This window comes from Muntiacus reevesi, chromosome 3 (assembly GCF_963930625.1).
Source record: "Muntiacus reevesi chromosome 3, mMunRee1.1, whole genome shotgun sequence".
NCBI classification, from domain to species: domain Eukaryota; kingdom Metazoa; phylum Chordata; class Mammalia; order Artiodactyla; family Cervidae; genus Muntiacus; species Muntiacus reevesi.
Window position 1 is genome coordinate 178,970,725 of NC_089251.1, and position 26,338 is coordinate 178,997,062.

General features: G+C 40.9%; 1 protein-coding gene across 7 annotated transcripts in view; it reads left to right on the top strand.

Annotated features, from left to right (window-relative positions):
- HIVEP2 (HIVEP zinc finger 2) overlaps positions 1–26,338 on the top strand; it is a 206,658-nt gene that overhangs the window by 162,807 nt on the left and 17,513 nt on the right. For all 7 annotated transcript variants that reach the window (XM_065931240.1, XM_065931244.1, XM_065931241.1 and 4 more), the window contains 4 exons: positions 6,880–6,974; positions 15,865–15,909; positions 16,557–22,112; positions 24,028–24,182. In XM_065931240.1, the coding sequence (XP_065787312.1) occupies positions 16,944–22,112; positions 24,028–24,182 (5,324 nt within the window). In that variant the 5' untranslated portion in view covers positions 6,880–6,974; positions 15,865–15,909; positions 16,557–16,943. The remainder of the gene's footprint in view (positions 1–6,879; positions 6,975–15,864; positions 15,910–16,556; positions 22,113–24,027; positions 24,183–26,338) is intronic.

Sequence of the window (26,338 nt, forward strand, 5' to 3'; positions counted from 1 at the left end):
TACCAAAATTGTAACCGAATAGTAGACACAAGTTCTGTAAAAGATGAAACTGGAGAAGACAATACCTTGAGGTATGACTTCGTTATGTCATGCTTCTCATTAGACTACACTAGTCAAATAGGCCTCCTTTGGTTTATCTTTCAGGTATTTAGTTAAAGAATAAATATTTAAGATAACTTGTTAAGCAGTAGTTATTTCCCTGACATAATATTATTAAGGGATAGAATAGAGAGAATGGAAAAGAAGAAAAAGAAAATTTAAAGTGAGAATATAAATATAAAAATGTATCACATATGAGAAAACAAAAAAAAATTAATTAATACAGAACATCTAATTGGTCATGCCCTTTTTCAAAAACAAGGCAGCAAAGAGCATTCTGCCAGCAAAGTAGTACGTGTGAAGGTGGAGTCCCATATTTCCATAGGCTCTGTTAGTGAAATTTCGGTTTTATGAACCAAAGGGCTTACCTCCATTAACTGTCAATTAAAGAGCTGTTCTTGCTTTGGGATAAAAATTGATAAACAGTTTAATGGAGCATTGGTTTTTAGCTACTGTAATTTTCTGTTCATTTAGCTTATTAACTTTAAGGTATGGGTAATAAATGTCATTGCTCATTCTAAGTTCAATATTACTTATTCCTCATTTCTATTCCTTTTTTCATTTAATCAGTTTCTTCAGTGGGGTCAGGTTAATAAACTTGTAATAAGATAGTAATATGGATAGTGGAAAATAGTTGACTTGAAAGGTTGAAGACCTAAGCTATATATATAGTCTAGATCATCATAATGACCTCTGAGTCCTTAAGCAAGTATTTTAACTTCTCTGGTTCTCAGCTTTTTTTCCCCTGTTATTTGGCTGAGGGATTCGATGATTTCCAAAATCTTTTGCATTACTAAATACTCGCTATATGATTTAGAATAAGCTCAACAAATAATGGTGATAGAAGTGAATGGCTATGTATTTGTTCCTAAAATAAGTTAGTCTGATGTCAAATATGTGGTCAAGAAAAAAGAAAAATCTCAGTTACAACCCTGATCTTGGAAAACATGACATGTGTTTAAGAATACATGTGGGGGAGAAGTTTGCATTGCCAACACCAGACAATCATAGCCCAGATGCAGAGTAAGGACCAGAGAACACTATACTATCCTGAATCATCAAAGAAAGATTAAATTATGTTCAGGAGACTGTAATTAACTCAAGGAGAAGGCTAATGTACTTTGGAAAATAACCACTAGCAGATGTTAAAACAAAAATTATTTCTCTGTGGTCTTTACCTAACCATAAGATTGTATTAACTAGAACATTTACCTTATTCCCTAAGCTTCCCCATGAACCAGACTTTCACCACGGTAAAATAAAATAGATGAAACTAGAGAGAAACAGGAATGGTAGAGCCTATGTTTTTTTTTCATCTGATTATTTATCTCTAAATCTAACACTGGAAACTGCAAGTTTTTGTACGTTAGCATACATGCATGCTCAGTTGTGTCCAACTCTTTGTGACCCCAGGGACTGTAGCCCACCAGGCTCCTCTGTCCGTGGGATTCTCCAGGCAGGAATACTGGACTGGGTTGTCATTTCTTTCTCCAGGGGATCTTCCCCACCCAGGGACTGAATCCACATCTGTTGAGTCTCCTGCGTTGGCAGGCAGATTCTTCCCCAGAGACCTCTAGGAAGCCCCATATTACTCTATGTGTGTGTGTTTAGTTGCTTAGTCATGTCAGACTCTTTGCCGCCCCATGAACTGTAGCCTGCCGGGCTCCTCTGTCCATGGGATTTCCCAGGCAAGAATACTGGAGTGGGTTGCCATTCCTTTCTCTGGGGGATCTTCCTGACCCAGGGATTGAACCTGGGTCTCCTGCATTGCAGGCAGATTCTTAATGACTGAGCCACCAGCAAAGCCCATTAGCATGTATAGTTTTCTTTAAAGACTTTGTATCATTGTGTCTCTCAAGCCTTTTCTGCTTGTCTTGATAGGATTGGCCATTTCCTCTTTTGTGCTGTGCCCCGTGCTGTGCTTATATTTTTGTCAAAGCGCCTAGAACACTTTGCATCACTTATTTGTTCACAAATGTTTCCCTTCTAGGCTCTGTAGAGTTTGCTTTTTCTTTTACGTATTTTGTAAACTTAGGTCATTTTCTGATGAATATAGACATTCTATAAATGTCTAAAAGTGTCACAAAATAGTTCAGAAACCCTAATTAAGGAGGCTTAAGTTATAATCATTAATTCACAGGTACCTACTCTTTTGTGTTTTTAGTAGTTCTAATTCACACAATCCTTTTATTTTGTATCTTTCCTGTGCTCCAGCACTGATAACCTGCCAGAAGTGGCGCTCTCAGATCATTTTCGCCAGCAGTTTCCAGAACCAGCCCCCTAAACACAGTGGCAGAGTAACAGAATTTTGCCTGTCCCATCTTCCTTCTGTGAAAACTCCCCTTTTCCAGACACACTTTTCACTTTGCAAAGCCTTCTATGTAGTTGTCCCAGCAGTGAATTGTCCCCTGCTCCCCAATTAGCACTCTTTCCCGTTCCTAGTCTCCATCCCTTTTTCGTCTTTACATTCTGAACTCAGTTCCAACCTTTAGCTTCATATCATAACTGTTTCTAAACATATGAGCTTATAATCAGACTTATCAGTTTGTGTGTGTATCTGTCTTCCCAGCCTGTAACTATCGTCTCTACCACCTCCCAGGTGCCTCTTATTTTGCCCCCTAGACACTCCAAGTGGAACAGTGGCTCCATTCAAAGTTCTTTTTTGTAGCAAGGAGAAGCTGCTTCTTCTGGTACACTTTTGGTACACTCTGATAAAGTATTTAAGCATACATTTATCTTTCAGTACTCTCCTCCCTTCTTTACCTACTACTTTTGAGTCTCTTCTACTCCCTTCTGTAGAATAAAAGAGGTGTGTATCTCTTTTCTACTACTGAATATATGAAGAGTGGTATTCCTTCTTTTAAACATTTCTTTTAACCAAGAAATATAAGGATCATATCTTGTTTCCAGGTCCTATTTGCCACTTCTTCCATAGAGTTGAAGCACATAATAATTGTTTTTAATTGTAACAGCTCTCATCTAAAATGTAACTGGTATATCTTATTGGCTCTTCTACTAAAATTATGACCTAGTGTGTATGTGTTTAACCTCAGAAAAAAGGTTGATAGCATTTGTGTTTGCATGAGAAGTTTGCCAATGAAGTGCTAACCATAGTAAACTATTAAACCATAACTTGTCTTAAAATAATTTGGAAGAATAGAGAAATGAAATACTAAGGAATCTTACCAGCAATGGACATTTTAGATATGTCTCCATGTCTGTCTATCCATTAATACCTACCTACCTATCTAATCATAGCTCAACATGACCCTCACTTAGCTTAGTAATAATAACCTGTAAACTTCCAAGAATAAATATGTCAAGGATAATTTTTTCTAAAAATAGGCTGAGAAACCACTGGATTAGAAACAATAATGTTCAAATTTTCCAAGTGTTTGTTACAAGTAGGCAACGGAAGTTTGGAAAATATTTTTAAGAAACTCTTCTGTAAGCCTGTACATGATGAAAAATCAGTCTTTACTTTGTTAGTAAAGTGAAAGATAATTTTGCCTCATATTTAGGAAGGAGTTTTAAATAACTTGGGGATATTTAACAAGATCTGTGAACACAATTTTCTGAAAACTTGTTAGTTTTATTGGATATTAATATTTCATTGCAGAGTGGTTTCATATGAATCCAATAACCTAGAAGTAAAGCTTAAAAAATGGAAAATCTCTCTTTACTGTATTCCATTGTTTAAAAAATATACTGTTTGAACTGCTGATTTCTAGGAAATACAAGCATAAGTTGTAATACTACATTCTCAGGAACTGTTTGAGGAAATATTTTTCTTTTATTTCAAAGAAGATACTGAGGCACAAAAACTCAATTAAAATTAAGGCAAAAACAAATTTTTGAGATGGTTGTTTCTATTTTAATAGTAACAACAATTGCCTCCCTTGTAGAGGCCACTACTGATTCCAATTGCAACAAAATGATTTGTGCAAAATCTCCAAACTTGGTGTCCTATCTTTCATGTTATTATCATTTAGATATTTGCTTTAAAATCACACTAATTACTTGGAAGTTTCTGTGAGGTAAAATAGCAGTACAATATTATGATCACTGCTTTTTTGTTCTTCAAGGGCAAACCAATCATTGAAGAGGTCATGCGTAGCAGTTCAATACGATAGAAACAATTTTCAAATCCTCTTAATGAGTGAAAAGAGCAATCTTCTATCATCTAACATTCCAGTTATGTGTGCATATCATGAGACTACTGTTTCCTATTTCCCGTGGCCATAGTCCTGAAGAGTCAGACTGGAAAAGTAGGGTCAGAACTGGGAACACTGCCCCTGACGCATCTTGTCTGGAGGACTCACATGCTCCCTTTTGCTGGTGGAAGCTCTTGGTGGGAATGACGCTTTCTGGGTTAGGGGATGGCTGGGTGCTAGTGTGCAGCTGCCAGATAGCTGGAAGGAGTGGGTGTCGGTGCCAGCGTTCTGAGGCTGAAGTTCTTCTTTTGTCTTTTAACTCTTAGTTCAGGGGCCATGGGGTGGCCAATCACAGGTGGTCCCTGGATACCACAAGTTGTTGTTCCCTGTAAATAGCTGTACCTATAGAATCTTGGCCTATTTCTATCTTGGATGAGTTCGTCTCAGAGTGTGAATATCTCAGTGATTTATTCCCTTTTGTCTGAGAGATGCCATGCGTTAGCTTAGGTCATATTGCCAGTGTACAGTTTTGGTTTTTTTAGCACTTGGACTTGATTTTCTTTTCAAAAGAGGTGCTCTTTGGTTTGTTAATATGGATGTGGTTTATATATATAATTATATATGTATAATTATGGGAGCTATAATATTGTTGTTGTTGTTGTTCAGTTGCTAAGTTGTGTCCAGATTTTTGCGACTTGATGAACTGCAGCGTGCCAGGCTGCCCTGTCCTTCACTGTCTCCTGGAGTTTGCTCAAACTCTTATCCATTGAGTCGATGATGCCGGCCAACCATCTCATTCTCTGTCGTCCTCTTCTCCTCCTGTCTTCAATATCTTCCAGCTTCAGGGTCTTTTCCAGTGAGTCGGCTCTTCGCATCAGCTGGTCAAAGTACTGGAGCTTCAGCTTCAGCATCAGTCCTTCCAATGAATATTCAAGGTTGATTTCCTTTAGGATTGACTGGTTTGATCTCCTTGCTGTCCAAGGGACTCTGAAGAGCCTTCTTCAACACCACAGTTCAAAAGCATCAATATATATACTTAAGGATATATATTCATATAAAATTATACCTTATATATATATGATACATAATATATATACTATAATTTAATGTGAAGAAAATGAAAGTGTTAGTCCTTCAACAGTGTCTGACTCCTTGTGATCCCATGGACTGTAGCCCACTAGGCTCCTCTGCCCATGGAATTCTCTAAGCAAGAATACTGGAGTGGGTAGCCATCCCCTTCTTCAAGGGATCTTCCCAACCTGGGGATTAACCAGATCTCCCATATTGCAAGCAGATTCTTTACCTTCTAAACCAGTAGGGAAACCTTATTTTATATGTATATATGCATATACATACATGCATATATGTGTGTATATATATATATATATATATATATATCTTTAAGGACCCCATCACTAGTCCCTCAGTGTTTAATCAGTCTTGCTCTTTGGCTTTGATGAAACTTTCAATTTTGAGAATGGTGGAGCTTGTCAAGAGTCATTTAAGTGCCAGAAAATGGTTGACTTGAGGCAAGAACAAAGTTTAGAAAGAAAATAAATCTAGCATTTGCTTAATAATTTGCCCTTTGCAGCAACAGAATCTTATCTGACCACCCACATTCATCTGGCTGCTGACGTGGTTCTTGCTTCAATTGCAGAAGCTATTTTTGCACCTTTTGTGTCTTTTGAGGAACCGAGTGGGCCTACGTGCTTATAATGATTCATGTTGCAAAGTGCACAGGGTGTCCTGAAGTGATATGCAAAGAGGAGGAGAAAATTAAAGCTAACTGCTTCCTTTAAGCATTTTGAACACTCACATGAAATTGTACTGGTTTAAGGCACATTTTAACTCTCATGTCTTGATGCTTTGGTCCTTTCTATGAGACATAACTTATCTGGAAGAAAGAGCAGTGTTTTTAAAAATGAACAAATATACAATGGTTATCTATAGATATGTAGTGCTATTGTATATGGGCCTTTTATACTGGGAGATAAACCATCTAAAGATGGCGACTGATTAATCTATTTGGATTATGTGCTTTGACTGATCTTCTATGCATTTTTTTTGGATCAGGCTTGAATAAATTAATTCTAAGTATGAGAAAGTTCCTTTCTTCGTTACTTTCCAGAGTTTGTTATGTCTCAGGATTTAACTTTGGTTGGTTTTGGCTTCCTATTTCAGAAATTAATTTTAGCATGGAACATAACATTGCTGAAATAAACTATAGAAAAGAATTTTCTATGAGGTTATCTGAGTCTTCGTCCTGGGGAGTTTAGTTGCTGATGCACCAAAAGAAGTTTTGTGGGAATCAGCTTTAAGTCAGATTTGTATCATGGATTGCAGTGGCATAATTTCTAGTTCCAATACATTGTTTTAACTCTAGCATTATTTTCCACATTGCTTGCTTCCACGTTTACTGAAACAGATAATTCTCTTTTAATGTAAGAACTTATTCAAAAGATGTAAAGTATGTAAAGAGACAGGAAATTTTTTCTTGAAAGAAAAAAGGTCTTGAAGGATCCAGTTCCACATTTTCTTTTCTCAAGGAGAGCATTTCTATGAGTAGTATGTTGGTTAAATTCACTACAAAGTTCATCATTTTAAAAAAATCTTGTTTATTTTTTAGATTCCCAGAAGTTGTGCATGTGTTCCTGTGGAAGGAGTTGGCATCGTGGAAAGCAAAGGCGGCTGTGATGCACTTTTTTGATATGAGGATAACAGGTTAATAGCTGAAATTTATTATTTTATTCTATTATTTTTACATTTAACTTGAAGAGAAGTTTTAATTTACTATGCACCCATATGGGAATTGACTGTCATCCAGCCTGGGAAGAAACAATGTATATGCTATTTAGTGAGTGAAGGTTTTGTTTTGTTTTTCATAATAGCCCAGTTTCAATTATAATTTGCTTAATTGACGCAGTTTCATTTAAGAGAATTTCTTTCTGGCAGAGTTTATTTTCATACAAAATTCCGTGTAGTAAAACCTAATAACTTTTGTTATAGAATGTGAAAACATTCCACCAGGAGAGCAAAATCACAATTGTAAAAAATTTGCAAAAAGCTTATGACAAAATATTAAAATTAGTAAGATGTAGTCATAAGTCATAAATACTTTGGACCAGATAGGCAAACTGTACAACTATCTGCAGTCATTGTAACCAACATGCAAAAAGTATAGTTGAGTTTTCCATTAGGTTGGAAATGTCAAGTTAAATTTTAATGTATGTCAGACTAGACGGCGATCATCACAATCTCTTTACTTTCTTCTCCAGAAGTTCTCTTAATTGCGTGGCTAGGTTTTATATAGTATACAGTACCCTCCTCATATTGGCTGCTTGCTCCTTTTAGGGAGAACTAAGATGGGAATTTTGACTAATAAAAGAAGCATTTATAATGAATTTGGCTCTCAGAAAGGTGCCTTTTTTTAATCATCCTGTGGAAATAAGTCTGTATTCAGCTGGACTCTGGCGCTGCTCAGGGTTTTTCGGTAGATCCTTTTTTCCTTCATTCGGTACTCATAGGTGGTGGTGACTTGTGGGTCCGTCTCTGTTAAAGCATCCGTGCTCTGAGATGGTCGTGTATTTCTTAAAATATTTTGCAGTTGATCTGTGACATTTTGAAAGCAAATACATGGAAATGGCCTCTAAATTTTTGTCCAGTAATTATTATCAGAAGGCATCTGTTTTATTTACAAGTGTAATTCCACCAATGTCTCGAAAAAGACCAAATCACCATTTTAGCTTTTAAAAAATAGTCTATTTTTTTAAAAAATTTTAAAAAATGGTCTATTATTAAATCATTGGAAGTAGAGAAGTAGTGTTTATTACCTGTCATTTTATACCATTATTATTTAGGATGTTATTATTTAATGCTCACTTGACTTTTGCCACTACTCAAGTAATGATTAATTTCCTGAGGTAAAGTTTTTTTCTAAGATAGTGTTTTTCTAAGCAAAAGATCCCAGATTGACAACCCTGGGTACTGTAGGCCTTTATTCGTCTACAGAGCTGGGCTGCCCGCTTGCCAATCCCACCCAGCTGTTATCCTGAAGAGACCTCTGTGGAGGTCCATACGGGAGGCTGTTTCTGTGCCTTTCCTTTCAGGGCCTGTCTGAGGAAATTATTTAACTGGGTGCCAGATTTATTTGAGTGGGACTGAAGTATGGCCAAAGGAGTGGGCACACTTTTAGAAAAATGGCAACTCTTCCAAGTAATATCATTTTCTTTTCTTTTGCTCAGTTCCTTTAGTTCTGTTACCGCTGAAACAGCATGCAGAAGGTAGTGTCTTTTTCAATATTACCCCACTCAGAAAAATGCACGGAGCCTGCAAGACAGTGCCTGTTTTTCTTTACCAACCGAAGGACTCCTAGGGGCTAGAGCACCATCCGCAGGAAACCCCAAAGTCATATCCTCCTGCAAATTATCCTACTCCTTTCGGAGCACTTAAAGGCATGAGGGAAAAATTTCAATGTGAATGTGAAGCTGTGTTTGCAATACTCTTTCTTTGTTGGCAGTGGGTGCCAAAAGTGAATTTGCGTGGGTTTGGTTACCATAAAAAGAAACCTCAGAGAACGAAATGATAACCGGCTCTCTTCCTTCCATGTGAGGATTGCTCTAATATTGCATTTTTAACACATCAATTGATTGGGGAAATTGGAGATATATTTTTAACACATAATTAGAGAATTTGAAAAATGAAATCAATCTATACAATCATTGAGAAGTAATGTCACTATAATTAACTATATTACTACTGATCTTCATAGCTCCAAGTAGATCTCTATTGAGAAAATTATACTAAAATTGCAGATATATACAGTGATACATTTTATGGTTTATAATAATATTCTGCAATACAAAGAAGATATTTCTGTATCTTATAAGAATTTTCATACATTTAATTATTACAACACAAGCTCAAGAATTTCTACCATTGTTGGTAGATTTAGATGGCTAAGTAAAAGTATCCTTAAAAAGTATCACCAAAAAAAGACAAATGTCATTATTAAACTTTGAAAGCCTTATGGATTTTCAAGTGAATTTATTTTCCTAAGTGTAAGTTGAGGAGAGCAGCAAAGAGACTTTGAACACCAGAAAGACATTCCATGCATGACCAGGAATAGATCTATGGTACAAACCATTTGCATTACAGAATTTTTTTCAGTCTCCAAGATAAAGCGCCCAAAGACAAGAGATTAATGAAAAGAGTCCAAATGGTTCATGAATAGGATCAGTAAATTCCCAAAAGATCCATCACTCCTGTTTTCTCCCATCTACCTTTCTCTGTGCCTCAGAAACTCCAAGAAGGAAAGTGGTCTTATGGATAGCAGTTAGTTGAAGGCTGTCCAGGGATGGGTAAGACAGTTATATCCTCAGATATGTTTAAAATCTCATGAAAACAGTTCATGTGAAATAGGAGTGATTTCCAGTTCCCTAATAATAGTCTAATTACACAAAATTGTGTAATAGTCCCTAATAAGCCTGTCACTGAAGTAAAAAGTTAGACATTATAGTTCAAAGGAATGTAGACCAGAAGAGGTCCCAAGTCCTACTGGGATCTTCAGTTCAGGCAGAAGGACAGAACCTCTTCTTGGACAGAAGTAGCGAGAATGATACTCAGTTTATCTAATTTATGATAAAATGGTAAGACATCTTAGGTGGGTTTATCTTAGAAATTTAAAAGGAGGAGGTTTTCCTGACTGATTCAGGGAAGTCTGGTGGCTCAGTGGTAAAGAATCTGCTTGCGGTGCCGGAGACCCAGCTTCGATCCCTGGGGGAAGATCCCCTGGAGTAGGACATGGCAACCCACTCCAGTATTTGTGCCTGGAGAATTCTGTGGACAGAGGAGCCTTGGGCTATAGCCCATGGGTCACAAAGAGTCAGACATGAAGGAGCAACTAACAACACTTTCCTGACTGAAGCTATTTGCATAATTGAGTCAATATGTTTTTTTACCAGGATCAAAGTTGTGATTTTTAAAACATTTTCTGGATAATAAATGCTATCGGGATATAGGATGTTCTTCTATTGGTATCAGCAAGATTGTTTTTTTAAAAATAAAAAGTAGGTGTGACTTTTCCTGATTTGCCCTTTAAAATTTAAACCCATCAACAATTAAATAACTATTCCAGATAATTTTTTTCTGACCATTAATGTATTATTTCTGAATCTACTTTTGAATTTTGTGTAAATCACTTTTCTTCATCTTCTGGTCTGTTCTTTAATAGCAAAGTATTATTAACTTTCCTTGAATTTTATTTGGTGCCTTTATTTTTATATATCCTTAGTGGATAAGAATTGTATATGTCTGGTTTAGGGCTTAATAAATGTAATTCTTTACTGTAAACCATAAAAATTAAATCTGATTTTAAAGGTTATTGCCTCATTGCTACACGAAAACACTATACTGTATTTAATTATTGAATATGGTATCCCAGTCCTGTTTTTCATAAAGTTTTATGTACGTGTTTAACTTGAAGTCCATGTGTTAAGCAAAATTATATATTCTATGAAAACTGAGAAATGGCAAGTGACCATATGCCTAATTTTCACTTGTGAGGTTCTTATTAATACTTTCTTAAGAGTAATGCTTTTCAAGGAACAAAGTAAAACAGTTGTATGTCATGAGACTCAATCATGGTCTCACAAGGGGCTGTCTTCATTAATACGTCAATATACAGATTTTAACATTGTTTAAATTGTGGATTTGTTTGAAATCCATACAGAACTCATATATTCTCTTAGGACTATGAAAAATTCAAGCATTGGAAGTATTGGAGTCCAGTGAAAATACTTAGGAGAAAGCATAATTGCGGATGCATTTTTTCTGTTATATTCAGTGGCTGAGTTGGGTCCAACTCTTTTTTGGACCCCATGGACTGAGCCGGGTGGCTTCTCTGTACATGGGATTTCCCAGGCAAGAATACTGGAGTGGGTTACCATTTCCTTCTCCAGGGGATCTTCCTCTCCCAGGGGTCAAACCCACATCTCCTGCATTGGCAGACAGATTCCTTAGCTCTGAGCCACCAGGGAAGCCCATGTTTTATTTTGCATTGTAATAAAACTTAACAGTTGAGCTGGGAGTAGGGGATGCCGGCTGGGGAGGTGAGACCCCCTTATGCTTGCTGCTGCTGCTGCTAAGTCGCTTCAGTCGTGTCCGACTCTGTGACCCCATGGACTGTAGCCGCCAGGCCCCTCTGTCCATGGACATTTTCCGGGCAAGAACACCAGAGTGGGTTGCCAAGCCCTCCTCCAGGGGATCTTCCCAAATCAGGAATCGAACCCGAGTCTCTTATGTCTCCTGCATTGGAGATACTCATGGTAAAAAAAAAAACAAAAGAAAAGAAACAAAAGAAAGAAAGATTACCAGAAGTCATAAGGTTAAAGGTAGAAATCCCTTCCTTTGTCCTTTCTTTTGACCCCCTGGCTCCATTTCTGTGATTTAACTCATGTAAAAGCTGTTTGGCATCCTTACAGAAATTTTCTGTTTATTGCCTGTTTCTCTTTTACACAAATGGGATTATAAAATACATTCTAGGTCGCAATAAACTGTTTTACATCCAATGTTACTACCTTCTGGATGAGCTTTTATATTAGTACTTATAGATACACTTAATTTTCTTTAAGTGGCTGAGTCCTATGACTGAGCCTTAATTGACTTACGTAATCCTTGTACATACATCTTTGTGCTCTTGTGTACATCTGTAAAGACACATTTCAAGAAATGGAATTTCTGGACCAAAGAATATGAGCTTTCTTGCTATGATAAACACTGCTATATTGCCTATTAGGGAAACACATCAGATATCATCATAACTGATACAATTGAACATTGAAGTTCTCAGAATTCTATGCGTACTACATTGACCATTCCCTTATGGAAACTGAGTATTCACTTAACATCTAATAGTTTCTAAGTTGTCAAGTTTTCCTGAGCCATTCATAGTCATGCGGAAGACTCTTTCACTTTGCTGTCAAATTTCCTAAAAAGGATATTTATTAAAAATTTTTTTAAATCTACAGGTTACAGTTTAAAAACCCACTCTTCTCAACTTTTTAATATCTAAGGAATTAAAACCAAGCCTTTCTGTTAAAAGTCTAAGATGTTTTAATATGTTAATCTTATATTTTAGAAAATATGACTCTGAAGTTTAAAAAAATTTTTTCTCCTTGAGTTATTTTTAGGCATAGTGACAATCAATATTATGTTTACTACTTGAGTATAGTGTTTTCTAAAGCAGTTACTTGCTGTATTTTTTAGAGCACATAATATGGTGTTGTTTGCTGTTCAGTCGCTCAGTCATGTCCAACTTTTTGTGACCCCATGGACTGCACCACACCAGATTTCCCTGTCCTTCACCACTGCCCAGAGTTTGCTCACACTCGTGTCCATTGAGTTGGTGATGCCATTCAACCATCTCATCCTCTGTCATCCCCTTTTTCTCCTGCGTTGTCTTTCCAGCATCAGGGTCTTTTCCAATGAGTTGGCCCATCCCATCAGGTGGCAAGAGTCTTGGGGCTTCAGCTTCAGCATCAGTCTTTCCAGTGATTTTTCATTCAGGGTTGATTTCCTTTAGGATTGACTGGTTTGATCTTCCTGTCCAAGGGATTCTCAAGAGTCTTCTCCAACACCACAGTTCAAAGGCATCAATTCTTCCATGCTCAGCCTTCTTTATGGTCCAGCTCTCATAACAGTACATGACTACTGGGAAAACCATAGCTTTGACTATACAGACCTTTGTCAGCAAAGTAATGTCTCTGCTTTCTAATATGCTGACTAGGTTTGTCATAGCCTTTCTTCCAAGGAGCAAGCATCTTTTAATTTCATGGCTGCAGTCACCATCCACATTGATTCTGGAGCCCAAGAAAACAGTCTGTCAGTGTTTCCATTGTTTCCCCATCTATCTGCCATGAAGTGATGGGACCAGATGCCATGATCTTAGTTTTTTGAATGTTGAGTTTTAAGCCAACTTTTTCACTCTCCTCTTTCACTTTCATCAAGAGGCTCTTTAGTTCCTCTTCGATTTCTGCCATAAGGGTGGTGTCATCTGCATATCTGAGGTCATTGATATTTCTCCCCACAATCTTGATTCCAGCTTGTGCTTCAGACAGCCTGGCAGTTCATATGATGTACTCTGCATATGAGTTAAATAAACAGGGTGACAATATACAGTCTTGATATACTCCGTTCCCAATTTGGAACCAATCTGTTGTTCCATGTCAGGTTCCTACTGTTGCTTCTTGAGCTGCATACAGATTTCTCAGGAGGCGGGTAAGGTGGTCTGGTATTCCCATCTCTTTAAGAATTTTCCACAGTTTGTTGTGATCCACACAGTCAAAGGATTAAGCGTAGTCAACGAAGCAGAAGTAGATGTTTTTTTGGAACTCTCTTGGTTTTTTTTATGACCCAACAGATATTGGCAATTTGATCTCTGGTTCCTCTGCCTTTCTAAATCCAACTTGTATTTCTGGAAACTCTCAGTTCACATACTGTTGAGGCCTAGCTTGGAGGATTTTGAGCATGACCTCGCTAGCATGTGAAACGAGTGCAACTGTGTGGTAGTTTGAACGTTTTTTGGCATTGCATTTCTTTGGGATTGGAATGAAAACAGCTTTTCCAGTCCTGTGACCACTGCTGAGTTTTCCAAATTTGCTGGCATATTGAGTGCAGCATTTTCACAGAATCATCATTTAGGACTTGAAATAGCTCAGCTGGAATTCCATCACTAGCTTTGTTCATAGTGATGCTTCTTAAGGCCCACTTGACTTTGCACTCCAGGATGTCTGGCTCTAGGTGAGTGATCACACCATCATGGTAATCTGGGTCATTAAGATATTTTTTGTACAGTTCTTCTGTGTATTCTTACCACCATTTCTTAATATCTTCTGCTTCTGTTAGGTCCATACCATTTCTGTCCGCATTTGTGTCCATCTTCGCATGAAATATTCCCTTGGTATCTCTGATTTTCTTGAAGAGATCTCTAGTCTTTCCCATTTTATTGTTTTCCTCTATTTCTTTGCATTGATCACTTAGGAAGGCTTTCTTATCTCTCCTTACTATTCTTTGGAACTCTGTATTCAGATGGGTATATCTTTCCTTTTCTCCTTTGCCTTTCACTTCTCTTCCTTTCTCAGCTATTTGTAAGGTCTCCTCAGACAAACATTTTGCCTTTTTAACATTTCTTTTTCCTGGGGATGGTTTTGATCACCACCTCCTGTACAGTGTTTTGAACCTCCGTCCGTAGTTCTTCAGGCATTCTGTTGATCAGATCTAATCCCTTGAATCTATTTGGCACTTTCACTGTATAATCATAAGGGATTTGATTTAGGTCACACTTGAATGGCTTAGTGGTTTTCCCCACTTTCTTCAATTAAGTCTGCACTTTGCAATAAGGAGTTCATGATCTGAGCCACAGTAAGCTCCCAGTCTTGTTTTTGCTGACTATATAGAGCTTCTTCATCTTCAACTGTAAAGAATATAATCAGTCTGATATCGGTATTGACCACCTGGTGATGTCCATGTGTAGAGTTGTCTCCTGTGTTGTTGCAAGAAGGTGTTTGCTATGACCAGTGTGTTCTCTTGGCAAAACCCTGTTAGCCTTTGCCCTGCTTCACTTTGTACTCCAAGGCCAAACTTGCCTTCCTCCAGGTATCTCTTGACTTCCTACTTTTGCATTCCAGTCCACTATGATGAAAAAGACTTTTTTTTTTTTTTTTTTGGTGTTAGTTCTAGAAGTTCTTACAGAACATTCAAGAAGGTTGAGTGGTCTTCATAGAACCGTTCAACTTCAGCTTCTTTGGCATTAGTGGTTGGGCATAGACTTTGATTACTATATCAAATGGTTTGCCTTGGGAATGAACCAAGATCATTCTTTGATTTTGAGATTGCAGAGACATTACTTTGCCAACAAAGGTTCGTCTAGTCAAAGCTATGGTTTTTCCAGTAGTAGTATGGATATGAGAGTTGGACTCTAAAGAAAGCTGAGCACTGAAGAATTGATGCTCTTGAATTGTGGTGTTGGAGAAGACTCTTGCGAGTCCCTTGGACTGCAAGGAGATCCAACCAGTCCATCCTAAAGGAAATCAGTCCTGAATATTCATTGGAAAGACTGATGCTGAAGCTGAAACTCCAATACTTTGGCCACCTGATGCGAAGAGCTGACTCATTTGAAAAGATCTTGATGCTGGGAAAGATGGCTGGATGGCATCACCGATTCAATGGACATGAGTTTGAGTCAACTCCAGGAGTTGGTGATGGACAGGGAGGCCTGGCATGCTGCAGTCCATAGTGTCACGGAGAGTCGTACACGACTGAGCGACTAAACTGCATTTTGGACTCTCTTGTTGACTATGAGGGCTACTCCATCTCTTCTATGGAATTCTTGCCCACAGTAGTAGATATAATGGTCATCTGAATTAAATTTGCCCATTCCTGTCCATTTTAGTTCACTGATTCCTAAAATGTCAGTGTTCACTCTTGCCATCTCCTTATATTACACCTCATAACATTGTGAGATCTACATATAATGAATTTTAAACTGACATTTGTAATCAGCAATGTTGTAGTTTAATGGAACAGCATTTCCTAACTGTATTTATTTTCTATCCAGGAAGCGTCAAGACAATCATGCCCATGAGAACTCTAAACCATTCAGGTAAACATTATATTTTTTAACTTTCCCCAAAATGTTTTGTCATCCATATTATGAAAATTTTATAAATATTTTATTTAGATGCACTTTTCTGCCTTTTCCAAAGCTCTTGCAGCCAGCCTTAGTCTAATCAATGTTTTTAAGCTATAAAATATACTTATATTTTATGTTAACATTATATATAATACATATAACATTTTATGTTAACATTGTATTATATACTTGTAAACTATATCATATTATAATTTAACATATCTAAATAGAGAAATATGTAGTACACTTAGCATGTAAGTCATAAAACTTGGTTAGAAATAACTCTAAATTTATTTTCATGAAGACTTTTAAAAATTTTATGATTTTATAAATAATATATATCAAAAGTTTTCCCTTAAATGCTCTTATTTTATCAAGATTAAGGAGGGTTTTAAAGGGTGACTGAAAGTTAAGAGATTTATGCTTATGACAATAAGAAATTTCCAATTAATAACCTTTAATTGTGAAATTAGTGTAACAGATATAAAAAGAATTTCTTGGAATAAACATATTTTCACTTTATCCAATTTCAGGCTGTATATTTAGGGTTGGTTTTAGTTTCTTACTTGATAACTGCTATTGACAATCTCTTTGTGTTTTGTTCTGTTTTCTTTCAGACCATTTTGTCTTAGTGAAACTGACAGTTGAACTTTGCTCTAGTTGATGGGCAAAATTTCTCCTAGACTATTCATCATCCCAATTTCATCCTAGTTGAAAATATTCAAATGCCATAAGAAATCTTTATAGATTTGCACTTAGCTTTTGGATGGACATTTCTACAATGGAGAGAACTGTGTTATAGCCCCGGTCCAAGGACATTACCATCAAATGCCCACAGACTACGGGGTAGGTGTGGAAGGTTCCAAAGAGAAGGAGAACTCAGCAAGTTTGCAGACACCCTGGAACATGGAAGCAAGCAAGCTTTGAAAGGCACAGCTTTGAAGGCACTCCATGAGTCTGCACGGCTTTCAAGCAAACTAGCACTTGAGACCTTGTGTGACAAAATGGACACTGGGGACACAGCTCTAGGACAAAAAGCTACCTCAAGGTCTGGAGAAACTGATAAAGCATCAGGTAGATGGAGACAGGAACAATCAGCTGTTATTAAGATGAGCACTTTTGGCAGTCAAGAAGGACAGCGGCAACCACAAATTGATCCTGAGCATATCGGAAACACAGCATCAGCACAACTCTTTGGTTCTGGGAAACTGGCCTCACCTAGCGAAGTGGTCCAGCAAGTCACAGAGAAGCAATACCCACCACACCGTCCAAGTCCTTATTCATGCCAACATTCACTCTCTTTCCCCCAGCACTCATTGCCACAGGGGGTCATGCACAGCAACAAGCCACACCAGAGCCTTGAAGGCCCTCCGTGGCTTTTCCCTGGCCCTTTGCCATCTGTTGCCTCTGAGGACCTATTTTCCTTTCCTATACACGGCCACAGTGGTGGTTATCCTAGAAAAAAGATTGCAAGTCTGAACCCTGCTTATAGCCAATACTCCCAGAAAAGTATCGAACAGTCTGAAGATGCTCACAAAAAAGAGCACAAACCCAAAAAGCCCGGCAAGTACATTTGTCCTTACTGCAGCAGGGCGTGTGCCAAACCCAGCGTCCTGAAAAAACACATCAGGTCCCATACCGGTGAGCGGCCGTATCCGTGTATACCTTGTGGTTTCTCCTTCAAGACGAAGAGCAATCTGTACAAGCACCGGAAGTCCCATGCCCATGCAATTAAGGCAGGATTGGTCCCTTTCACTGAGTCAGCGGTATCAAAATTGGATCTAGAGGCCGGTTTTATTGATGTAGAAGCAGAAATACATTCGGACGGTGAACAGAGCACAGACACAGACGAGGAGAGTTCTTTGTTTGTTGAGGCTTCTGACAAAATGAGTCCTGGCCCACCCATCCCACTGGAAATGGCCAGCAGAGGTGGCTATCACGGGTCATTGGAAGAATCGCTGGGAGGCCCAATGAAAGTGCCGATTTTGATTATCCCCAAAAGCGGAATTCCTTTAACTAATGAAAGCTCTCAGTATATTGGCTCTGATATGTTACCAAATCCGTCTTTAAGTACGAAGGCTGATGACTCTCACACAGTTAAACAGAAACTTGCACTAAGACTGTCAGAGAAAAAAGGACAAGATTCTGAGCCATCTCTGAACCTTCTGAGCCCGCACAGTAAAGGAAGCACCGACTCTGGTTACTTTTCCCGCTCAGAAAGTGCAGAGCAGCAGATCAGCCCTCCAAACACAAATGCGAAGTCTTACGAAGAAATCATCTTTGGAAAATACTGTCGACTTAGTCCAAGAAATACACTCAGTGTTACAACCACAAGTCAGGAGCGCGCCACGATGGGTAGGAAGGGCACCATGGACTCATTACCTCACGTCAACACCAGGTTAGATGTCAAGATGTTTGAAGATCCTGTTTCCCAGCTGATCCCAAGCAAGGCGGAAATTGATCCCAGTCAGACAGGCATGCTAAAATCCACCAAATTCAACAGTGAGTCAAGACAATCCCAAACGATTCCATCATCTATCAGGAATGAAGGAAAACTTTATCCAGCCAATTTTCAAGGCAGCAGCCCAGTTCTCCTCGAAGCGCCAGTTGACTCTTCACCCCTTATTCGAAGCAACTCAATGCCAACTTCTTCAGCAACTAACTTAAGTCTTCCTCCTTCTTTGAGAGGAAGTCACTCATTTGATGAGCGGATGACTGGCTCCGATGATGTGTTCTACCCAGGAACGGTAGGCATACCACCTCAGCGCATGTTAAGGAGACAAGCGGCTTTTGAGCTGCCTTCAGTCCAGGAGGGGCACCTGGAGGGAGACCACCATGGCAGAGTGTCCAAAAGCATCACAGGTCCATCCTTGAAGGAAAAGAAATTGATTCCTGGGGACAGGGTCGGCTATGACTATGACGTCTGCCGCAAACCCTATAAGAAGTGGGAGGACTCTGAGACGACGAAGCAAAGCTACAGGGATGTTTCCTGCATCAGCCCCTTGAAACATGGCGGGGAGTATTTCATGGATCCCTCGGCGCCGTCCCAGGGCGTGCCAACCATGTTTGGAACCACGTGTGAAACTCGAAAACGCCGGAAAGAAAAGAGCGTAGGGGACGAGGAGGACACCCCCATGATCTGCAGCAGCACGCCCTTGGGCATCGCGACTGCAGATTACGAGTCCAAGCTGCAGATGCAGGAAGGCGCGAGGAGTGGGTTCGGCCTGGCTGGACAGGAAAACCCTTCTCATGGGCACTCTGAGCGCTTTGACCTGTGTCGACCCCCGCTGCAATCTGGGAGTCCCTCTCTCGGGTCGGAGGAGTCACCCTTGGCGGCTGATCAGGACAAGCAATCGGACGGAGCGGGCAGGAAGCCTCCCGGAAATGTGATCTCTGTGATTCAGCACACCAACTCGCTCAGCCGCCCCAATTCCTTCGAGCGGTCCGAGTCCGCTGAACTCGCGGCCAGCGCCCAGGAGAAAGCCTCGTCACCCTCCGAGACGTGTGACAGTGAGATCTCCGAAGCCCCGGTGAGCCCGGAGTGGGCCCCGCCCGGGGAGGGCGCAGACGGCGGGGGGAAGCCGTCCCCGGCGCCGCAAGCCCCGCAGCCGCCGCCGCCGCCCTACCACGCGCCTCCCCGGCTGGTGCGCCAGCACAACATCCAAGTGCCGGAGATCCGCGTGACCGAGGAGCCGGACAAGCCGGAGAAGGAGAAGGAAACGCAGAGCAAAGAGCCGGAAAAGCCAGTGGAGGAGTTCCAGTGGCCCCAGAGAAGTGAGACCCTCTCCCAGCTCCCGGCCGAGAAGCTGCCGCCCAAGAAGAAGCGTCTGCGACTCGCGGACATGGAGCACTCCTCCGGGGAATCCAGCTTCGAGTCCACGGGCACCGGCCTCTCCCGCAGCCCCAGTCAAGAGAGTAACCTGTCCCACAGCTCCAGCTTCTCCATGTCTTTCGACCGAGAGGAGACCATGAAGCTTGCGGCGCCTCCCAAGCCCGATGAGTTCGGGAAGCATTCGGAGTTCTTGACCGTCCCCGCCGGTTCCTACTCACTGTCTGTCCCCGGCCACCACCACCACCAAAAGGAGATGCGACGCTGCTCGTCTGAGCAGATGCCTTGTCCTCACCCCACGGAGGTCCCAGAAATTCGGAGCAAGTCATTTGATTATGGGAACCTGTCCCACGCGCCCGCAGCCAGGGCATCGGCCGCCTCTGCGCTGTCCCCATCCCGGGAGAGGAAGAAGTGCTTTTTGGTGCGCCAGGCGTCCTTCAGCGGCTCTCCCGAGATCGCCCAGGGGGAGGCCGGCGCGGATCTGGGTGTCAAGCAGGAGCAGCTGGAGCATCTGCACGCCAGCCTCAGGTCCACGTGGCCCCACGCCGCGTGCTCCGTGCTCCCTCCCCTCCCTGCCGAGGACCCAGGGAAGCAGGTCGTGGGTCCCTGCCCCCAGCTGAGCTCAGGCCCGCTCCACCTGGCTCAGCAGCAGATCCTGCACCTGGACAGTCAGGAATCTCTGAGGAATCCCTTGATACAACCGACATCCTATATTGCAAGCAAGCACTTGTCCGAACAGCCACATTTGTTTCCCCGTCAGGAGGCTCTCCCGTTTTCTCCAATCCAGAGCGCTTTGTTTCAGTTCCAGTATCCTACCGTCTGTATGGTTCACTTACCAGCCCAGCAGCCCCCCTGGTGGCAGGCGCACTTCCCCCATCCCCTTGCTCAGCACGCTCCGAAGAGCTATGGCAAGCCTTCTTTCCAGGCAGAAGTTCACCCCAGCTATCCCTTGGAGCCCTTGGCCGAACACACTGGAAAGAAATCCGCTGATTACACGCACACGAAAGATCAAACCTACCCGGGCTATTCAGGAACATCAGGGCTACCCTCAAAGAACCTCCTTCCAAAGTTTCCCTCCGGGGAGAGCACCAAGTCAACGGATACTCCCTCTGAGCAGGTTCTTCAGGAAGATTTCGCCTCAGCGAGCGCTGGGCCCTTGCAGTCCTTACCGGGAACAGTGGTTCCTGTTAGGATCCAGACGCACGTCCCATCTTACGGGAGTGTCATGTACACAAGCATTTCTCAGATGCTTGGGCAGAACAGTCCTGCCATTGTCATATGCAAAGTCGACGAGAATGTGACCCAAAGGACCCTGGTAACCAACGCGGCCATGCAAGGGATAGGATTCAACATCGCCCAGGTGTTGGGGCAGCATGCAGGCTTGGAAAAATACCCCATCTGGAAAGTACCTCAGACCTTACCCCTTGGCTTGGAGTCCTCAATCCCCTTATGTTTACCTTCCACCTCTGACAGCGTGGCCACCCTGGGAGGCAGCAAGCGTATGCTTTCTCCGGCCAGCAGCTTAGAACTCTTCATGGAAACGAAGCAGCAGAAAAGGGTCAAGGAAGAAAAGATGTATGGACAGATCGTGGAGGAGCTCAGTGCCGTGGAGCTGACCAACTCAGACATCAAGAAGGATCTCTCCCGCCCCCAGAAACCCCAGCTGGTTCGACAGGGCTGTGCTTCTGAGCCAAAGGATGGCTTGGCATCAGGGTCTTCTTCCTTCTCCTCACTGTCCCCCTCCTCATCTCAAGACCATCCCTCTTCCAGCGTGCCCTCAAGGGAGCCTGGCTCCCGAGCATCCCCCCTGGGGCAGAAGTCGTCCAGTGGGCCCTCGGAAAGCAAAGAGTCCTCAGATGAGTTGGACATTGATGAGACAGCCTCTGATATGAGCATGAGCCCTCAGACCTCCTCCTTACCACCTGGGGACAGTCAGTTCGAAGAGCAAGGCAAGAGCCAGAAACTGCCTGCTGGTGTGTTGGGCCCCAGGGCCTCGGGCCCCAGTGCAAAAGTGGCGAATTCAACTCTTCTTTTCACGGACGTGGTAGATTTCCAGCAGATTCTTCAGTTCCCCAGTCTGCGGACAACAACGACTGTGAGTTGGTGCTTCCTAAATTATACAAAACCCAATTATGTGCAGCAGGCCACCTTCAAATCCTCCGTTTATGCTTCATGGTGCATTAGTTCCTGTAACCCGAACCCATCCGGATTGAACACCAAGACCACGCTGGCTCTTCTGAGGTCCAAGCAAAAAATCACTGCAGAAATTTATACTCTGGCTGCTATGCATCGGCCTGGAACCGGCAAACTGACATCATCAAGTGCTTGGAAGCAGTTTGCTCAGGTAACAAACTTTGTTTCTGAAAGCCTTCTGTGTTGTGGATTTGATTGCTGAGCAGAATAACGTAGTAAAGAATATACGAACGAAAAGATAAAAGTAAAGTGAAGGCCAAGGTGGGCGGAATCCTCTGTAGACAGGCCTTAACCACTGACCGTGAACTTGGTTATGAGGGTCTTAGGACTGTCCCAAGCACAAACTATCTCCCTGGCCAGGTGCTGAGAAATCGCACCACAAGGACTAATTCCTTAGAGTTCCTCCCGCTTTCCCAATGACCTGGATTAGTGACTTAGGAAATCGACTTTTTGTTGATGTGAGGAATTCAGGAAATTGTGAAATGAGGACATAGAACATGGAGTGAACACTAGAGAGGAAAGATAGGGAAGGTGTCAATTGGTGCTTGCCAAGGGCATTTATCATCTACCTCTGCAGAGATTGCATCTGAATCCTGTGCTTCTGTAGCTGTTGACCTTCGACATGCCCTGAAGGGTATTCAGGGTAGAGAGTGAGGCACTCTGTACTCCAGGGAAACTGGTGGAACAGGTCTTTAGATACACATTTTCAGGAACTGATTCCATGATTCCAATCCTTGTTGTTGTTCAGTCACTCAGTCGTGTCCAACTCTCTGCAACCCCATGGACTGTGGCACACCAGGCTTCCCTGACCTTCACTACCCCCTGGAGTTTGCTCAAACTCTTGTCCATTGAGTCAATGATGCTATCCAACCATCTTATCCTCTGTCACCCCGTTCTCCTCCGACTCTCAATCTTGCCTGGCATCAGGTCTTTCCCAATGAGTAACTTCCAATCCTTGCATCTCCTCTTATCTAGAAAAGTACTAAATCCCTTCATGGTGACATCAGCTCCTCGTGACTGGCAGAAAACCTTTTGTAAGAAGAGTGCTTGATGGTATTGAACTCCCCCTTCACCAAAATCTTGTATATTGACCTTCCCCCACTACCACTTGGGCTTCCCTGGTGTCTCAGAGGGTGAAGAATCCTCCTGCAATGCAGGAGACCTGGGTTTGATCCCTGGGCCAGGAAGATCCCCTGGAGAAGGGAATGGCAACCCACTCCTGTATTCTTGCCTGGAGAATCCCATGGACAAAGGAGCCTGGCAGGCTATAGTCCATGGGGTTGCAAAGAGGCGGACACGACTGAGAAACTCACACACACATACACTAACTCTTTGGAGCAGTTTCTCAGGGCTATCTAAAGTGCTATCTCCTGGGTTGCAGTGCTCATTTTGCCCCAAATAAAACTCAACTCACAACTCTCACATTATGCATATTTTTTCAGTCGACAAAGGAGACTGCAGGATGTCAGAACTGAACTCTGCAAACTTCTGGGGGAGGGGTTTTTCCCATTGACTATACTTTTTACTAAAATTTATTTTATATTTATAATACATATTATTTCTCTCAACTCATTTTTCCAAGGATTAGTGGGTTTGCTTCTGCATGAACAATTATTGCCTTACATGTAAAATTATAAAAATATTAATAAGGGCCATTTTGGAATTTATGCTAATAAAAAAATAAATGGAGAATTTATGAATATAAAATATATGGTATATTTCAGTTACTATTTCTCTTTAATAACTTTTGAGAATATTTTGGAAATGCATAGAGATTGCTTGAATTGCTATTTCCAAAATAGCACTTGTTTTTAACGTTTTTATTAGTGTTGCATGGTATATGTGCTAATGGGGTCTTGTTTTTAAAAGAATGTTGAATTTATTCTGTAGAAACTGTCATTCTTTTCTGATTTTATCCCCGTTGTCTCTTCTTTTATGTAGCCACCCTATGGCCTTTTAGTGTAGAATTTAGGCTAATTTTCAAAGACCATGAAAGAGTGTAATATGTGGGCTTCCTCCGTGTTTTAGGGAATGCATACAAAATGATCCTCTCTTTTTTCCTACAGATGAAACCTGATGCGTCCTTTTTATTTGGCAGCAAACTAGAAAGGAAACTAGTGGGAAGTATCTTAAAGGAAAGAGGGAAAGGAGATATTCATGGAGATAAGGATATTGGATCCAAGCAAACTGAGCCTATTCGAATTAAAATCTTTGAAGGAGGGTAAGAAAACATAAGTGCAAATGTCAACTATGCTGTTAGACATCAGAGTAAATGGTCCTGAGTGTCTTTCCCTGGTGGCTCAGACGGTAAAGCGTCTATGCCTACAATTCGGGAGACCCGGGTTCGATCCCTGGATCAGGAAGATCCTCTGGAGAAGGAAATGGCAACCCACTCCAGTACTCTTGCCTGGAAAATCCCATGGACGGAGAAGCATGGCAGTCTATAGTCCATGGGGTCCGGAGAGTTGGACATGACTCAGCGACTTCACTTACTCACTCATCTGTGTGGAAAAATGTCGTATCTCCTCTGGTCCGAAGCATAAAGCAAATTCTTCTTCTATACACATTTCTGAAGTCTGCTTGATAATAGATAATGAGTTCATGCACATGCTTTCATGACTTGCTTTTAATAAAAATGTCTTAATATATATGCTTTGAACTTCTGCCTTAAATTTTCATACCTCTAATTTAGATTGCTGGACTTTTGACGTCATCTAAGTTTGTTCATTCTTTCGTATTATTTTTAACAACCACTTGTGTTACTAATGGACATGTTTTTATTTTGTGCTTACAAAAGTGCAGTCTTGCACACTCATGTATGTACCTGGAAACTAGTTGGTTTTATTGCTTTTATTATTCCCTGAACTCCAAACGTATGGGATTTCACCAGTTCCTGCCCTACCCTCTTTTTGTTCCAGGACCCAAGCCAGAGCACCATCTTGCATTTAGTTGTCATGTTTCCCCAGCCTCCTCTGATCTGTGATAGTTTCTCTGTCTTTAGAAATTTCTTTTTAAGAATTCTGAGTTGCAGAAACAAATGATAAGGTTCAGTGACTTTGTTATCTATCTAGTTAAGAAAAATTACATGTGTGTGTAATGTCAAGTTTTAGATTTTGATAGAAAAGTATCTTCAATCCAGTCACATTGGAGAAAAAGCCAAGATATTTGCTTTAAAATTTAAAAAATTTAAAGGACATTAACCACTTTTGGGGATTGTCATGTAATTACCTTATCTCTATAGCAGATCTATAACTTACAACTTGCAATGAGCATGAATTTATTCTAATTATATTTGGAGGACAAAGTAATGTTATCTATTTGACTTTAAATTTTTAAATGGTTGATCAGTTTCTCACATAGACTTACCATTTGGAGATAGATTTTGGAAGCTGCTTCCCTCATAGGGTTGGCCCCCTTTGGGTGGATGCCTGAGTATTGTCACCACCGAAACCACAGTTGTTTGTCGTCATGAAGCTTGTCTCAGTAATTTTTGACATTCCTCATCTTTTAACACAAACAAGAGAAACAGAGATCGTATCTTTCCTCAGAGACCAAGAAGTTCCTGTGCCTGAGTCGGCCCTTGTGTCCAGCAGTCTTCAGAGCAGTGCACTTGGGCTAGACAAGCGCGACCTTCACAGGTCTGCGTGCTTTGGGGAGCTCATCTCCACTAACAAAAGATGCAAATGAAAAGCACATGTGAACATTTTATGACTGTGTTTTGATGATCCAAATGGATTGTGCCGATATTTCATTGTCTCTTTATGGGCTATATCTCATTCATTCCTTAATCTGTGATCCAGCTTCTGCCCGGTGGTGACCAGTTGTTTATTCCAAGAAATGTGTTAAAACCTCTTATTTTGCCATTGCAAAGTGATGACTTCCAAAAAAAAAATCACTGACCAGATTTTTAAGTGTGTATGTTTCCTATATTGTCTCATTCATAGACCTAGTAATTTCACTGTTGTTGTTGTTTAGTTGCTAAGTCATGTCTGGCTCTTAGTGACCCCATGGACTGTAGCCCACCAGGCTCCTCTGTCCATGGGATTTCTTAGGCAAGGTTACTAGAGTAGGTTGCCATATTTTTTTCAAAAATCCATTAATTTTTATATCAAGTAGATTCATGGGTCTGCAAAACTTTTGAAGGATAAATGTTTTATTTGTACAGATTTTTCTAATGCATTTATATTTTATACAGAACTTAATTTTCATTCTGGAAGCAAGTTAATCAGCTAAGGAATTAAAAATAGTATTATTTGAAAATAAAATGCATTTTCCTTCAAGTATAGTGATGCACCACAGGAAGCTTGAAGTACCCTTCCCTGAAGAGGAATTGCTGTCTATTAAATTATTTGTTTTATTCTGTAGTCCTTAGGCAGT